Source organism: Petaurus breviceps, unplaced genomic scaffold, assembly GCF_028583685.1.
Source record: "Petaurus breviceps papuanus isolate PSGF00001 unplaced genomic scaffold, PetGlider_PUasm1.0 689, whole genome shotgun sequence".
Lineage (NCBI taxonomy): Eukaryota > Metazoa > Chordata > Mammalia > Diprotodontia > Petauridae > Petaurus > Petaurus breviceps.
Window position 1 is genome coordinate 11,869,839 of NW_027186458.1, and position 18,362 is coordinate 11,888,200.

An 18,362-nucleotide genomic window follows, 5' to 3' on the forward strand; every position below is an offset into this window, starting at 1 on the left:
GCCAGCGCTCTGGTTGAAGTAGCCCCGCAGGGTCTCCAGGCCCGCTCCGAACACCTGTGCTGCCTCCCTCAGGATCCCCGTCTGCCGCTCCCAGTACCCCAGCTCCTTTCGCCCCACGCCCTCGATCCACGCCGCGCGTGGCTCCGCCCTCGGACTCTCGCTGTCGCTGTCGAAGTGCACGAACTGCTGATCGTCCACGTAGCCTACGGCGAGGAAGCGCGGCTCCCCGAGCCCAGGCCGGGTCACGGAGGTGAAGAAATACCGAAGGGAGTGAGAGCCTGGGAGGGAACGGCTGGGGTCAGGGCGAGGCCGTACGTGACCCTTGACTGCCCTTCCATCCCGCGGTCCCCAGATGTTTCCTCCCTCTCCCCCTTTCCCGTTAGGAGACTCCAGCGCTTGGAGATCAGCGGAACGCGTCAATGACCTCACAGACGGCTCATAGGGCCCCTCTCCTGGACCTCTCCCCGCCCGCTCCTCTAGTGCGGTCCCGTCCCGGGGGCCTCCCCCTCCTCACCCCCCGTCCCCCCCCCCCCGGCCACCCTTGAGCTACACGTATCTTTCGTTGGTTCCGGCCTCGCCCCTGGGGGGGGGGGGGGGGCAGCTCTGCAGCTTCTTAACGCCCCCCTCCTCCCTCCCGGCTCCTTGTCCTCCCCCCCTCAGCGCCCCTCCCACTAAAGAGCCGACACCAAGACTCCCCACTGTGCTTGTCCGAGAGCCACGCACGGGCCCCCCCCCCCCCCCCCCCCGGGCTGGGGTCGGGGAGCTCTCTGTAGGAAGCCCCATCCCCCCCTCCCGTCCGCCCGGGGGCCGCACTCACCCGCCCAGGTCCCGGGCAGGGCCAGGGTCCCCAGCAGGAGGAGAGAGCGCACCAGAAGCCCCATGCTCCAGGCTCAGAGGAGCCCAGGAGGGCGGAGACCTGTCAGAAGTCTGCGTTTATAAAGAGACGAATCCCTCACTTCTGATTGGCTTCACGGAGGCCCCGCCGGCCAATAACAAATGGGAGACGACATGTGTCATTGGTGACTGGGCGGAATGAGCCGGCACAGGTTAGGAAACCAAAAGTGAAACTGATGCAAAGGAAATCACCAGCTTTGGAGACCTTGGCTCTTTCACTAACCCTAACCTTGACCCTCCCATCATCACTCCAAGGAGCGCAAGGCTCTTGTGCTCCCAGCCTGAACCAGAGAAAAAGAAGGGTCAGAAGTTTGGAAGAGAATGTCCCGACCCAAACCTTGGGCATCTGAGGACTGAAGAAATCTGCAGGCTGGTTTGTGGGGGGGCGGGTGGACGCCTCCATGTCCATCCTAGCTGTGACTAAGGCAAGTCCGGTAACCTCCCCAGGCCGGGTAGGTGAGCGAGCCAGGGACCCGAGAAGAAAGAGCAAATCAGAGTCCGGGAAATGGAATTTGGAATCACAATAGAAGCCTTTGTCTCCCCTTTCATAAAAGGAGCATCTGGAGCCCCCAGTGGTTGGAGCTCAGAGCCTGGAATCAGGAAGACCTGAGTTACATATAATCCAGAACTCAGACTACATGTTTGAAACTGAGCAAATCACTTAACCCTGTTTGCCTCAGTTTCCTCCTCAGGAAAAAAAAATGAGCTGCAGAAGAAAATGGCAAACCACTGCAGTCTCCTTGATAAGAAAACCCCAAATAGGGTCATAACAAGTCAGACACAACTCAATCACAACCAAAGAAAGTTCTTAAAATGGAGAGCACCATGTCAGCCTAAGCTTGTTCCTGAGATAGGAAGGTGAGAATTTCTAGCAACTTTTTTTTTTGGAGGGGGAAAGTAGGGCAATTGGGGTCAAGTGACTTGCCCAAGTTCACAAGGCTAGTTTTTGTGTTAAATGTCTGAGATCGGATTTGTACTCAGGTCCTCCTGACCCCAGCTTTATCCACTGTGCAACCTAGCCGACCCCCTAGTGACGTTTTTTCCCCCAGAAACAATGAATCTGGGCACAATTGGTAAAATGTTCCCTTTCTCTTGTCTCATCACCCCAACTAGGAAACCAGAAAACTTCAAATTTCATAGAGAACATAAAGTTACCCCTGGAGAGGAGCTTGGAGATAATCTTTATGTTACAGATTAGGAAATTGAAGACCAACAGTCCACACTTATCTACCCTTGGATAAACAACTCTGGTTTCTTCTCTTTGCCAAACATTGCTCGATAGTTAACAGAATATTAACTCTAGTGTTATCCGTGTCCCATTTTTGAGAACTTCCAGATGTCTCCTTTCATGAAGTTTATCAACAACTCTGTTCTCTCCTTTTTCTGTTTGGCACCTTGTGGGTCAGAAGAATCTTTCTTCTCATTTCAGCATTATGTTTATTGGCATACACAGAATTTACCTCTTCACAAGAAATGGCAAGGTTACTTTCACATGACTTTCTCTTACGGTTGCTTCGAGACCTGTCTTCATGTGGTCATTTATAGTTGGCAGGACTTTAGAAACTTTCACATCCTTTCAGCACCCAGCTATTGGCAATGGCTCTTGGTTCACATCTGTATCAGTTCTCTGTCTCTTTGGATATAAATGACTTGTTTTGGTCAGATCTGATGTATCCTTTGATATATTTTCAGTGGACAATGTTTGAACTCCAATAAGGGCCAAAACCTGAAGTGATCGATCAGACTGCTTTGATTTGCTCTAAATGTGCCCTTTCCTGTGACAGCAACTTCAAAGACTAGATAAGGCTCAATAGTGGGACTTCTCTTATCTTTAGAGGCATGTGCTGTGTGGGGAAAGCTCAGGTATCCTGGGATCCAGCTGACACTAGTTTATCAATTGTCTTGTAAGCATATGGAGACCAAATCAGAGGGACAGAAACTTTGTCGTTCTTGTATCACACAGTCAGAAATTGTGTTTTGGCTCCGTGCAGCATGTATGTGCTAGCTTTAAGGGAATAAATGATATAAATGTATATCACCTAGCCTGTTTGCCTCCTTTAACCAAACTTTCAGATCTATAGTTAAGGTTCCAGGACTCAAGTGGAACAGATGGAGTGGGACAAAGGCAGAACAGGACCCCACCTTGCCAATAATATTGACTCAGGCACCTTAGGATCCATTATTCCTGGAGTCTTAATCTTGACGGGTCAGGTAAGTTCCCAATTAGCAGCTTCCAAAGGACTCCCACTAGTTTTATTGAAGACTGAAATTCCCTTTAGCCTAGCTCAGGGGGCAAGGATCAAATCTGTGGTCAAACACTCTGTATACATCCCTAGAAGCGTGAATCTATTTAGAAAAATTAGCACCAATATTGCCAGCACTAGTGTTAGTTAACTAATGATAGCCCAAATTATGTTGCCCACAATAGGGCACTTTTGACTGATCAAAGGTATTTTATCTTAAAACCAAATTAAGTTTAAAGGCCAAAAAAACATCAAGTCAGGAGGGGGCAATGTGTCATCTTTGGTTTGCCGAGATGGCTGAGCAAAAACAAAGGGGGAAGTCAGAACCAAGATGGCAGAGTAAAAGCATGAACTTGGCTTGAGATCCTGCTCCAGTCACTTACAATACATATAAAAAATGACTCTAAACAAATTTAGAGCTACAGTGCCCACAAAGTGACAGAGAGAAACAAATCTGCTGAATGCAGCCTGGCAGGACAACAGGAAAGTTCTATCACACTCAGGTGGGAGCCAAACACAGTCTCCTGTGAGCCCCAGGGTTCTGACCCTGTAATGCAAAGCAAAGGCAACTTCCCAAGGTTCAGAATACCAGCATAGCTGCTCTCCATTTTATTCAGTGACAAATTAATAACAGAGAAAATCAAAATACAGCAGATTTCAAAATACAACGTTCACCAAATGTAACTAAATAATCTCCAAGTACTACTTCACCCCTGGACATTACATTCATTGAGTCAATCACAAAGTCCCTCTTGTAAACATTACTCCACCCTTAGGGAGTACATTCATTTAGTCAATCACAAAGCACAAAAAAAAAGTTAAAAATACCCCACCCTTGGATCACAACTCAATAGGCCATCTACCCCAGAGTTACAACAAGCTTAAGCACAGTATTTAATACCTAAAGAGAGGTCTTTTCTTCATCTTGACCCGAGGCAAGTTCTCAGCAATCTTTGTTCCTGGGAAGACAAAGCTTAGCAAGGCCACAAGATACATTGCCAGTGTCCTCATTAATTCACTTTCTGTCTGCAGAACAGTCTCTGGAGCTTTGAAACAACAGCAAGGTTCCAGGACCTCTGCAACAACAGTCCTTCACCAGTGGACGAATCTGGCAAAACAATATCAAAACAGACAAAGTACCAGCATAATAGCCATGTCTCCTCAGTCCTTGGAAGCTCTGGGTGGCAGCTCTCAAAAGTTCTGGGCAGTTCAAAGTGGCTCTCAGCAATCCTCTCCATCTCTCTGCCTCCACGATGCTGCTTCCAAAATATTATTCTGCCCCTCTCTCTACTTGTGCCTCTCTAAATTTACGTCACCAGCTCCTCCCAGTTCAGCCCTCTCTTTTCACATCAAGAAGTCCATCCCACAAGTGGGATTCACAAGCTCTGGGTTTTAACACAATCAATCTAAAAACCAAGCCAATAAAAGGCGATCTCTAAATTCCATTACTATTACAGACCCCAGGGCAGCACGGACCAGTGGTGGCCAGAGCAGACTTCAGGAGAGTGAATCACCAGCAGCTGTGGTGGTTTCCAGACTTTTTAACCCATGAACACCAAAGACAAAGCAGAAGGTCAGTGTGGAACTCTTCTGGAACAGTAGGTACAGAAGAGTGGGGTCCACCTGCTGCCCCCAGGGCAAGAAGCAGAGGAGGTGCAGCACCCGTGCAGCTGTCACCCCATGGCTGCCTCCAGAGCTCCTGGCCTGCAGTTTGTAGGGGGAGCCAAGCAACCATTCAGAGGGCAATCTCTTGCTTTAACCTGCTTGGATCTGGATGTCGGTCTTGGGTGGTGGTCCTGGGATGTATGGCCAGTGTGCCAGAGCTTGTGAGGGCTGCAGAGAGGGCACCCTCCTAATAGCTCCAGCAGCTGCAAAAACCCCAGCAATTTGGAACATAGCTCTCTCCATTCTGGAAGCAGAATTCTACCATGGCAAAGAGTTCAAAGGCCAAGCAATTGACTGGCAAGATGAGTGAGCACAGAAAATGCAATCAGACCATAGATTCCTTTTTGGGGGACAAAAAGAATCAAAACATGGAATGGGAGGAAGAAAACAAAATCAGAACTCCTGCATCAAAAGCTTCCAAGAAAAATATGAAATGGTTACAGGCCATGGAGGAGCTCAAGAAGGCTTTTGAAAATCAAGTAAGAGAAGTGGAGGAAAAATTGGGAAGAGAAATGAGAATTATGCAAGAAAATCATGAGAGGTGTGTCAACAGCCGGCTGAAGGAGATCCCCAAAAATGGGGAATATGAAGGGATGATGAGGGTTTAGGGAGGAATATATTAGGAGGAGAAAGGGAGAGATAGAATAGGGTGAAATATCTCACAAAAAAATGGTAAGAGAAAACTGTTACAATGGAGCAGGGAGGTGAAAGGGAATGAGTCAACCTTATGCTCATTGCATTTGGCTTAAGGAGGGAATAACAGACACACTCAATTGGGTACCTTACCCTACAGGAAAATAGGGGGAAGTCGATAAGAAGAGGGATGATAGAAGGGAGGGCAGATTGGGGGAGGGGATAGTCAGAAGCAAACACTTTTGAAAAGCGACAGGGTCAAAGGAGAAAATAGAGTAAGTGGGGGGTGGGACAGGATGGAGGAAATACAGTTAGTCATTCACAATATGACTAGTATGGAAATGTTTTGCATAACTCCCCATGTATAACCTATATTGAATTTATTGTCTCCTCAGTGTGGGGAGAGGAGGGAAGAGGGAAAAGAATCCGAATTCAAGTTTTGAAAGCAAATGCTAAAAAAATGTTTTTGCATACAACTGGGAAATAAGATATACAGGCAATAGGGTATAGAAATCTATCTTGTCTTACAAGAAAGTAAAGGGGAAAGGGGGAAGTAGAGACGGGAGGGATAGAAACATGGGCAGACTGGGGGAAAGGGTGTTCAATAGGCCCACTCTCTTGTGTTGGGGGTAGGGGAGAGATGGGTAGAAAATTTGTAACTCAATATCTTGTGGAAATGAATGTTGAAAATTTTAAAAATTAAATAAATTCCAGGAAAAATATTTTAAAAATCTATTTGTTACAACTTGATATTACTAGTAAATATATAACAAAGTTATAATATTATTTTTTCCCTTTTTTTCTTCTCCTCCCCCCACCCTAGAAATGTACACCTTTAGACACAAATGTGTGTGAATGTGTATCTGTGTGTGTTCCTGTGTGTGTCTGTGTAAGTGTGTGTGTCCCTGTGTGTGTGTCTGTGTGAGTTTGTGTGTATATGTGAGTGTGTGTGTCTGTGTAATATCATTCCATACACACTTCTATCTCTCAGTTCTTCCTCTGGATGCAGATAGCTTCTTACTTCATGGGTCCTTTGCAGTTCATTGGGGTTCCCATAATAGTCTAAATGACTTAGTCACTCAAAGTTGTTCTTAAATATTATTTCTGTTCATGTACACAATGTTCTCCTGGTTCTGCTCATTTCTCTCTTCATTGTTTCCTTCCAGTCTTTCCATGTTTACATCATTTCTTAGAGCACAGTAGTATTGATAATAATCATGTAACACACCTTATTCAGCCATTCCCCAGTTGAAGGCTGTCCCCATGATTTCCACGTCTTCACCACCACAAAGAGGGCTGCTGGAAATGTTTTAAAACATAAAGGCTCTTTTTCTTTTATCCAAATTATCTTTTGAAATAGACCTAGTAGTGGTATTTCTGGGTAACAGGGTAGGGACAGTTTCATCATGCTAATGGATCAATTGCTTAGTTAGAAGTTATTGTCTCTCATACATATATATGCATACAAAGGTCCAGGTGTATGTAAACACACACTCATATATGTGAAAAGTGCCTCAGGGCACCTGACATACAGTTGTGTTTCCCTCATGGTTCTGATACAAGGAAAGAAGTCTAGTTCTCCATATTGTTTGCATAATATCTTGTGGCACCTTTGTGGAATTTCAGCTTTCCTTACGCAGAAGGATTTTGTATCTAGGGCTTATTTGAAGAGGGGGTCAGCTAAAGGGATTCATGTCCTTGGTTGGGCTGTGAATACCCATGAAGACAAAAAATTCTAGGAAAGCCACCTTCACTCCAGCTGTGTAACAGACAGCATGTTGGAAGACTGCAGTCCTCGTTTCTAGACCACTACCCTTTCGCAAGGACTTTGGTTTCAGAAACCTCTGCTGTCCTTCTGCAAGCAAATCTAAATACCCGAATGTAGCCCGGAGTTCTTGAGAATCAGGTGGTTCACAGAAGTTTCACTTTAACTTGAATCACAGCAGAAAGCTGTGGTTAGCACCAGACCCCACAGTGCGCTTGAGTTCGTCATGGCTGATCTTGGGGACTCAGGTGTGTGAGGAGGTTTGCCCCTGCTTGCCTCTGATCCAACTGAGTTTTATACAGAGACTCGGTAGTGATGAGCACACATCCATGTAATTTGTACATGTTTAAAAAAACGATTGCAAATGTAGTGCAAAATGCATGTTGACTCACACTGGACTTTTCTTTTCACACTTAATGTATTCTTCCACTGTTTGTATTTGGCCATATTGAATGAAGTATTATGGACATCAGATTGGGGAACCATACTAATAAAATTGTTAAGGTGTATATTAAACGTACAGCTCCCTAAGTAATAAACAATTTGAGAAAAAAAAATATTATGTAATGTAAAAAAAAAAAAGTGTGTGCTTCCAACTTCCCTCCTCCCCAGCCTGCCCTCCCTTCTATCATCCCCCTCTCATTCCCTTCCTGTTCTTCCCCTCCATCGTAACAGTTTACCCTTGCATCTTATATATGAGATAATTTACCCCTTTTGTCTCTCTCCATCTCCTCTCATTATATTCCTCTCTCACTTCTTAATTTCACCTTTTAAGTATCATCCCTTCTGATTCAATTGATCCTGTGCCCTCCATGTATACCTGTACACATATATACACACAGTCACATATATATTCATAGCTCCATATATCCTGTTATATAGACATGTATGTATGTATACATATACATATATATGTATATACATTTCTATTCCCTTCAAGTATTCTCATACTGAGAAAAGTTTCATAAGTTACAGTTATCATTTTGTAGGAATGTAAATAGTTTAAATTTGATAAGTTCCTTATGATTTCTTTTTCTTGTTTATCTTCTCATGCTTCTCTTTCTTCTTGTATCTGAATGTGAAATTTTCTATTCACCTCTGCTTTTTTCAACATGAATGTTTGAAAGTCCTCTATTCACTAAATGACCACATTTTCCCCTGAAACATGATACTCAGTTTTTCTGGGTAGGTGATTCTTGGTTTTAATCCCAGCTCTGTTGACCTCTGGAATATCATATTCCAAGACTTTTGATCCCTCAGGATGGAAGCTGCCAGATCCTGTATTATCCTGATTGTGTTTCCACAACATTCAAATTGTTTTTTCCTGGCTGCTTGTAATATTTTCTCCTTGGTTTGGGAATTCCTGAACGTGGCTATAATATTCCTTGGAGTTTTCTTCTGGGGATGTTTTTCAGTAGGTGATTAATGCATTCTTTCAACTTCTATTTTGCCTTCTGGTTCTAAAACATCAGGGCAATTTTCCTTGAGAATATTGTGAAGTATGATTTCTAGGTTCCTTTTTTGATCATGGCTTTCAGGTAGTCCAATAATTTTAAAATTATCTCTCCTAGAACTATTTTCCAGGTCAGTGGTTTTTCCAATAAGATATTTCACATTACCATCTATTTTTTCATTTCTTTGGATCTGTTTAATAGTATCTTGATTTCTCATAAAGTCACTAGCTTCCATTTGCTCCAATCTAAATCTGAAGGAATGATACTCTTCAGTGAGCTTTTGAGATTCTTTTTCCATCTGTCAAATTCAGGTTTTTAAGGCATTTTTCTCCTCATTGGCTTTTTGAGCCTCTTTTGCCATTTGAATTAGTCTTTTTTTTAAGGTGTCATTTTCTTCAGTTAGGTTGTTGACTCTCATTTCATAATTTCCTTGCATCATTCTCATTTCTCTTCCAACTTTTTCCTCCACTTCTCTTATTTGGTTTTTGAAATCCTTCTTGAGCTCCTCTATAGCCTGTAACAAATTCATATTTTCCTTGGAAGCTTTTGGTGCAGGAGTTCTGACTTGGTTGTCTTCCTCCTGTTCCATGCTTTGATCCTTTTGTCCCCAAAAAAGGAATCTAATGTTGGATTCTTCTGTTTGCTTTGCTTCCCTCATTTATTCATGTTGACTCTCAAGTACTTGACTTTTGAGCTTTTTGCCACAGTAGAACTCTGCTTGGTCCCAGAATTCTGGGGTTTTCCCAGCTGCTGGAGCTATTTGTTGGGTGCCCTCTCTGAAGCCTCCCCTAGTTCTGGCAATCTGGTCATGCACCCCAGGACCTCAACCCTAGACAGTGATCCAGATCCAAGCAGGTTAAAAAGGGAGTGATTACCCCTAAGACTGGTTGCTAGGTCCCCCTATAATCTGGAGGCCAGGAGCTCTGAAGCAGCTATGCCATGGTGGCTGCATGGCCGCAGAGCCTCAGCCGCTTCTCCCTCCAGGGGGCAAAGGCCAGACTGCACTCCGGGTCTCCTGGTTCCCAAAGTCCACAGTGCACTGACCTCTCATTTTGTCCTTAGTGTATATGAATTTATGATTCTGGAAACAGCCACAGTGCTGTTGATCTGAAGTTGTAACAGCTGTGGCTGTTTGTGGACACCCTGAGGCTAAAACCTCTGCCTCAAGCAAGGTGGGCTGGGCTGGTCTGTCATCAGTGGGAGGTTAGCTTCTCTCTGTCATTTTGTGGGTTCTGTGGCTCCAAAGTTTGCTTAGAGTCATTTTTTACATGAATTGGAGGAGGTGGGAGTAAGAGCTGAGAGGAAGTCCTGTTTCTACTCTGCCATATTAGCCCAGCTCCCCTAAGGAGCTCTCCATCTGGTTTTAGAAGGTGTATAGTTACCAAGCTAGGAGTTCTATTTCCTTCTCCTCCTCCATGTTCCTGCTTAAATGTTTCAATCAGTGACTTTTATAGTCAGGTACAGTCTCCATTTTGAGTGCCATGTAGTAAGGAGTGGAAGCTAGTGTTCTAAACCTGATTTATCCCAAACTGTTTCCAGTTTTCTCTGCAGTGCTGGTGGAAAAGGAGTATCCTTTACCTGCCCATTTGTATTCCTGAGTTTATCCAGTGCTGGGCCACTGCCTTCAACTGCTTTGTTGCTGTTTTTTTTTTTTCTCATCTAGTTTTTACCCCCTCTTCTTGTATGAAGTGGCATAGCTGTCTGTGGCTGAGCAGACCATAAGAACTTGGAATGTTCTACCAACTGTAGGGCATGAATAGTCCATGTGAACATTTGGGGTGGATTCTCTAAATTTGCACACCTCACTTTTCTTTTGAGCTGTTTCAATTCTGCTTTGATCATATAGCACAGCTCCTTCTCTGATGTGGGCATGCCATGGTGGGTGGTCCTGGGCCAGAGTCTCCTATGTCAGGCAATGAACTGCAAAGTCCTTGAGAGTGTCCTTGTCTTGCTTCTTCTGACCACCATGTGAGCACTTGCCCTATGTGAGTTCTCCAAAGAATAGTCTTTTAGGCAGGCATGTATTTGGCATTTGAATAATGTGACCAGCACATCAGAGTTGCACTCTTTGAATCAGAGTCTGAATGCTTGACAGTTTAGTTTGAGTAAGGACCTCAGTGTCTGGTACCTTATCCTGCCAGGTGATTTTCAGATTCTTCCTAAGACAATCCAAATGGAAGCAGTTCAGTTTCCTGGCAGACGCTGGTAGACTGTGCAGCTTTCACAGGCATACAACAATGAAGTCGGCACAACGGCTCTGTAGGCCTTCTGCTGGGCTCTCCTTCCCAGCTCCGGCCTTGTCTTACCTTATACCCGGTCTTCGGATGTCTCCGGCTTCTTGTCTCCAAGAAGAACTCTCCCCCCTAGAACACCCAAGGACACGGAGGTTGCCAAGCGAGGCTGCTCTTTATTCAGTTACATCCTAACAGTGTGGCCATCAAAACACAGCAGAGTGGAACCGTGGGACAGAGAGAGAGAGAGAGAGAGAGGGAGGGAGGAAGAGAGAGAGAGAGGGAGCCTCTCCTTGCTTTTTTCCTAATATCCTTGTCATTCTTCTTACTGCCATGTGGGAGCCAATCGTGCATTCTCCTGAGTGCAGGGCAAAGGAGTATGTGTTACAAGGATTCCGTGTTGATAAGGCACGTTCAATGCCACATCAGCCTTTCCCAACTTGGCAAACTCGCCTCCCACGGCCCTGCACTCAATGCCATGTCAGCCCTTTTGGCTTGGCTGAGTCGGACTCCACATCTCCAAGCTCCTGCCCCTCAGAGGTCATGTGCACCCCCTCCGACATCTTGTGACTGCCACAGTGTCTCTCACACTTGTGGCTCTATCAGCTTTCAGTTTGGTTATCAGTCTAATGACTCTTCTCTCCCACACCTTGCTTCAGAGCCTCCCAAACACTGAGCTAGCTTTGACAATGCATGCCTCAACCTCATAATCAATATATACATCCCTGGAAAGTGTTACCAAAGTAAGTGAATTTATCCACAGCATTCAGATCATCTCCACTTGCCATAACTGATGGTTCCATAAACGGATAGTGTGGTGCTGGCTGATGAAGAAACCTGTGTTTTCTTGGTGTTAATTGTTAGGCCAAAATTAGCACAAGCAGCAGAGAATTGATTCATACTTTATTACATCTCAGTTTCAGAGGCTGAATTTAGTGCACAATTATCTGTGAACAAAAACATCATGCACCAACTCTCCCTCCACTTTAATTTGGCTTGAAGCCTTTTCATGTTAAATAGTTTGTCATCTGGGGTGGCTAGGTAGCACAATGAGTAGAGCACCAGCCCTGGAGTCAGGAGGACTTGAGTTCAAATCTGGCCTCTGACACCAAACACTTACTTGCCTTGTGACCTTGGGCAAGTCATTTGACCCCAATTACCCTGCCTTCCACCGTCCAAAAAGAAAAAAAAATAGTTTACCATCAGTGCAGCAGCTGACCTTGATGCCATGTATGTCCTCATTGATGGCCTTTGAAAACATGGCTGAAAGCATCATACTAAAAAGCATGGGAGCAAGCACACAGCCGTGTTTCACTCCACTGGTGACTGGGAAGGCACGAGAGCATTGTCCATTATCTAGAACCCTGCTGAGCATGATGTCATGGAACTGACATACAATATTGTTGAACTCCCCTGGCAACCAAATTTTAACATAATGTCCCATAAGTGCTTGTAACTGACAGGTCTACAAACGTTGTGTACAGACCTCTGTTCTGCTGCTGACATTTCTCCTGCAGTTGTTGGTCAGCAAACATGAAGCCACACTGGCTCTCAGGTAGATGGCCATCTTCCAGGTGAAGGATCAGACTACTTAAGGAGGATTCTGGGAAGAATTTCACCAGCAGTAACCAAGAGAGAGACCCCCTGTGATTATTGCAGGAAAATATATTTTCTCTACCTCTACAGAGATGGAAAATAGAGGCATCCTTGAATTCCTGGGCAATAACCTCCTCTTGCCATGTAACCTAGAAAATTTCAGCCAGCTTTTGTATGATCATAACCCACCCCTCCCACCCCCGCCTCAGCTGGAATAGAATAAGCACCAAGTGCTTTGTGACTTGAAAGGAGCCTAATGACATTCAAAATCTCTTCTTCATTCTGAAGTTTGGCTGGAGAAGGACTGACTTCAACCTGAGGTAAATGATCAGTGGCCTCAGCATTGATTGATGATGATCTGTTGAGTACATGATGAAAGTGTTCAGCTCATCTCTCCAGGATCATGTCCTAATCACTAATCAATGTGGCTCCATCAGCACTGAGTAGTTAAGATGCACCATAGGACTTTGGCCCATAAATAGCCTTCAGGGCATCATAAAAGTGCTTTGGAGTGTTACTATCAGCATGAAAATGAATTTCATCTGCCTGCTTACTGAGCCAGGAATCCTGCATCTCTCGAAGCTTTGCTTGTCCTTTACTTTTGATGGAGCTGAATACTGCCTTCTTAGAGATGGGTGAGCTATCCGGCTGGTAGACCCTGTGGAGTTCTCATTTTTCATTTAGCTGCTTCTGAATTTCCCATCATTTTTGTCAAAACGGTCTTGATATTTGCAAGTGTTCTGACCCAGATGCACCATTCAGAATCAGAGTAAATGCAGTGCTGTACACCAAATCTCTGAAAGCTGCACACTCCTTTCCTGCTCCACTGTTGCAAACTGTGTGTTTCTTCAACTTTCCCTCCCTCTATTATTTTGCTTTAAAGGATAATAACCACTTTTGTGCTTCTGATTCTTACTTAGTTCCAAATTGCTTTCCAGAATGGTCGTATCAGTTCACAACTCCACCAACAAGGCAATAGTGTTCCAATTTTCCAACATCCTTTCCAACATTTATCATTTTCCTGTCTTCTCATATTAGTCAATCTGATAGGTGTGAGGTGGTACCTCTGAGTTGTTTTAATTTGTATTTCGCTATTCAATAGAGATTTAAAACATTTTTTTCATCTGAGTATAGATAGCTTTAATTTCTTCATCTGAAAATTGCTTGTTCATATCCTTTGACCATTGAGGAACTGGATAATGATTTGTATTCTTATAAATTTGCCTCAGTTCCTCTATATGTTTGAGAAATGAAGCCTTTATCAGAAATACTGGCTATAACAATTGTTTCCCAACTTTCTGCTTTCCTTCTAATGTTGGTTGCATTAGTTTTATTTGGGCAGAGACATTTAATTTAATGTAATCAGAAATATCCATTTTTATTTCATAATGCTCTCTATTTCTTGTTTATTCATACATTCTTCCATTCTCCATAGGTCTGAGAGGTAAACTATTCCCTGCTCTCTCAATTTGCTCATGGTATTATCCTTTATGTTTAAATCATGTAGTTATTTTGACCTTATCTTAATATATGGTATGAGATGCTGGTCTCTCTCTAGTCTCTGTCATATTGTTTCCAACTTTCCCAACAGTCTTTGCCAAATAGTGACTTCTTATCTCAGAAGCTGGAGTCTTTGGGTTTCTCACATAGTAGGATACTATAGTCATTTCTGTACCTAATCTATTCCACTTATCCACCACTCTTACTTCTTAGCTAGAACCAAATCATTTCAATGATTACTACTTAATAATATAATTTTAGATCTGGGATAGCTAGGCCACCATCCCTTGCCTTTTTTCCCATTAATTCCCTTGATATTCTTGACCTTTTGTTCTTCCACATGAATTTTTCTATTATTTTTTTCTGCCTCTATGAAACAGATATTTTGGCAGTTTGATTGGCATGGCACTGAATATGTAAAATGTTTTAGGTAAAATTGTTATTTTTATTATATTAGCTCAGCCTACCCACGAGCAACCAATATTTTTCCTGTTGGTTAGATCTGACTTTATTTGTGTGAAAAGTGATTTGTAATTGTGTTCATGTAGTTCTTGAATTTGTCTTGGCAGGTAGACTCCCAAATATTTTATATTGTCTTCAGTTATTTTAAATGGAATTTTTCTTTCTCTTGCTGCTGGGCTTTGTTGGTATTACATAAAATATAGAAATGCTAATGGTTTGTGTGGTTTATCCCTGTGACTTTGCTAAAGTTGTTAATTATTTCAAGTAGTTTTTTAGTTCATTCAGTAGGATTCTCTAAATACACCATCATAACATCTGCATAGAGTGAAAGCATTGTTCCCTCGTTGCCTATTCTAATTCTTTCAGTTTCTTTTTCTTTTCTTGTTTCTATAGCTAACATTTCTAGTAAAATATGAGATAATGGTAGTGATAATCGGCATCTTTGTTTCACCCATGATCTTATGGGGAAAGATTCTCACTTAACCTCATTACAGATAATTCTTGTTGATGGTTTTAGAAGAATATCACTTATTTTATGGAAAGCTGCATTTTCCCTATGTTCTCTAGTGTTTTTAATAGGAACAGATGTTGTATTTGGCCGAAGGCCTTTTCAGCTTCTGTGGAGATAATGATATTATTTATTGGTTTTGTCATTGATATGGTCAATTATGCTAATAGCTTTCCTATTATTGAACCAGTCCCCCATTTGTTTGTGACCTTCTCAGAGGCAGAGCCTCCCTTAACATCCAATATGGCCTCCTGGGACTACACACAGAGATGATGGTGAAGATGGAGAATGTGCAAAGCCCAGCAGTCACCACCATGTTCCAACCATTTATCAGAGAGAGCTGAGTAAAATGCCCTCCCTGCTCATGGAGGGGCTGGGCCTCGGCCTCAGCCTCAGTGAACAGCCGGATTCCCATCCAGAATTTGGCAGAGGGAACCTGCCTAGAGAAGCTGTTAACATCAGCAGGAAGGTGGGCCCTGTGCCTCTGGGGCTCTAGACCCATCAGTTATATCTGAAATGTCAACTCCACTAGAGCCAGTTTTGGTCTATAAATATGTAGCTAATCAAGATCATCTTTAGATAGAAGTCTACAGACCCCTGGTTACAAATTCCTGGGCTGGAGGTTTTGGGCCTTTCCCTCTCCTGGCTGGGCCTCTGAAAAGGCTGGAGGAGGAGGCCTGTGATGGGAGGGAGGGTCCTGGTCTCCAGGGCCTCTATTTCAGGGGAGGCCTCAGCACAGGCTTCTCCCCATTTCCTCATCAACTACAGGGCTACTGCACGTCTCTGGACCTCTCCATCAGGCCTTCCTTCCCCAGGAAACTTACCAGGGGAAATCTCATTATCCTGCAAGACTGAATCAGCCTCAGGGCTCACATCTTCTCAGTAACCCCTGTCCCTCTGATTGGACCCTCTGACTGGAGGGCAGGGTCAAAGGCTCTGTTGAAGGACAGGGACCCAGGCTGTGTCTTCTCCAAATTTCCAACCAGCTGCTCTGTTGTGGGCCTCTCCATCCCTCCCCCTCCCCGGGTGCCTCCTCCTCTGCCCCTTCCTTCCATACCCCCTCCCCACTCAGTTTTCATTTGTGTGTTCTCAGCTCCCGTTAGACTATAACCATTGGAGGGGAGCAACTCTCTTGGTTTTTATTTGTATTTATATCCCCAGTTTTTAATATAGTGCCTGCCATATAGTTGGTGTTTAGGAAATGATTATTGACTGACTGCCTGAGATCAGTCCCCAGGCTTATAGGGACACTGAAAGAAGTACCAAGTGACAACACCTCCCCTTCCTAGTAGCCCCCTCCCCACAATCATTATGGAAGGAATGACCCCTTGGAAGGTAAGACCCTCATCCCACCTCAGCTCTGCACAGCAGAGAACCCTGTAGGACCCTTTGTTCCACCTGACAGGGGTCAGGCCTCAACACTAGAAGGGAGAGATGGACATTTGTGGTCTAGCCTGCACACAGGCTATATGGGAGGCATCAGAGGATACATGTGGTCAGACCAGTGTCTATTGGGGGTTCCCTTCCATAGAGGATGGGCTCGTTTTACCCCCAAAAGTAGGAAAATTATCCCCAGGCTCTGACTGGTCCAGGCAACTTTGCTTTGAGCCATTGACATGGTTTCCCAGCTTGGCTGTTGTCCTGGAAACCAGAAGTAGATGAGGAGGTGGAGCGTTGAGTTCTTCAGGGAGAGGGGAGATGGCGGGTTTTCCTGGAGGAACAGCAGGGAGGTCGATGTCACTGGATCCAAGGTGGCGAGATCAGGGTGGTGGCAATGTAATGAAATGAAAGAATGGGATGGGAGCTGACGGGGGGCTCTGAAGGGCTGGAAGCCACATGTTGTTCTATTGGATCCTGGAAGTGATAGAGAGCCCCTGGAATGTAAAGAATAGAGGGGGGGACATGCTCAATCCTGCCTTAAGAGACAGCTGGGGGAGGGTGGACTAGAGTGAGGAGAGACTTGTGGCAGCAGACCAAGCACAGACTAAGGGAATCTCCTAGGAGTGGTGACGTGGACCAGAGTATCAGAGGAGAGGAAGGGGCATGTGAGAGATTTTACCAAGGAAAAATGAACAGACCTTGGGAATAGACTGGCTATGGGAGGTGAGAAAGAGGGAGAAGTCCAGCCTTGATATCTAGGTTTGGATCCTAGAGGACCCAGAATGGTGGTGCCTTGGAGTGTAACAGGGAAGTGTAGCAGGGTTAAGTGTTTAGAGATGAAGCTAATGAATTCAGTTTTGGACGTGTGGAGGTTAAGGTGTCTACAGGACATCTATTTGTAGATGTTTAGTAGGTAATTGTATATGGGAGACTGTAGGTCAGGAGGGAAGTTAGGGCTGACAAGTAGATAGGATTATCATCACCACAGAGATGAGAATTGAAGCCATGGGGGCTGATGAGATCCCCAAGTGAAATAATATAGAGGGAGAAGAAGGTCCAGGACAGACCCCTGGGGGACACCCAGTTAGCAGGTATGACCTGGATGGAAACCCAGCACAGAAGACTGGAAAGGAGCAGTCAGAGAGGTAGGAGGAGAAACAGGAGACAGGGCTGTCAGGAAAACTTAGAGAGAAGAGACTGTGACAATGAGGAGGTGAGGGTAACTGACTGTGTCAGAGGCCGCAAAGAAGTCCAGAAGGAGGATGATTGTGGAAAAGCCAGTGAATGTGGCAATGAAGAGGTACTTAGTATCTTCCTTAAATAATTTTTTTAATATTTTAATTCTAAATTCTCTCTTTTCTCCCCCCCCCCGCTTCCTCTCAACTTCCCCCTCCCCTACACACAAAGAAAAAACAAAACCCATGACAAAGATCTCTGTTTTGGGACAGTCCTTGGCCATGAAGGAGTCCTTCCTGGGAGGAGGGAGGGGGCCCCTATTGACCCTTGCTTTCCATGACTGAAGTCACAGCACCACACTCCCTCAGTGGAGGGTTGGCTGTCAATAAGGTAAGTCCTTTCCAGGTACCCAACTGATGTCTAAGGAGGGGCCCCTTGGCAGCCAGACTTCATGAGTTCCAATGCTGAGAATACTATGTAAGCCATGGGAATCAGTTCAATGTCAAGCTTTTTTGGCAGATGGGGGAGGTGGTTACCAAGACAAGAGGAAGAGGCCCCCATCTCCATCTCCAAAGCACACACTAACACAGAGGATAAGTCACCCAGGAGCAGCACTTTGCTGGGGAGCAGAGAGACCTGGGTTCATCCTGCAGGAAGGGGGTAGTCTGGAGGAAGGGGAGTTCCTGCTAGAGAGGAGGGGGTGCTCCAAATGTCCTACTGAGAGTGGAATTCTTATGCAGACAGTTTTTGTCTTACACAAAATCCAATCACACAATTCTGACTTTACATAAAGAATTGTGAAAGGAATCCATGTTCCATAAACCCCCTCTGTTAACTTCATGGTACAGTACTGTG

General features: G+C 44.6%; 1 protein-coding gene across 2 annotated transcripts in view; it reads right to left on the reverse strand.

The window, feature by feature from the left end:
* The window catches only part of LOC138174635 (class I histocompatibility antigen, Gogo-OKO alpha chain-like), a 529,286-nt gene that overhangs the window by 1,902 nt on the left and 509,022 nt on the right, over positions 1 to 18,362 (reverse strand). The window contains exons 1-2 of one of the 2 annotated variants that reach the window (XM_069104996.1): positions 818 to 955; positions 2 to 278 (exon numbers count right to left, since the gene is read on the reverse strand). The exons of the other annotated variant lie outside the window; for it this stretch is intronic. Of the exons in view, the coding sequence (XP_068961097.1) occupies positions 2 to 278; positions 818 to 881 (341 nt within the window). The 5' untranslated portion in view covers positions 882 to 955. Of the gene's footprint in view, position 1; positions 279 to 817; positions 956 to 18,362 lie in introns of those variants that run through there. 2 annotated transcript variants of the gene reach the window in all.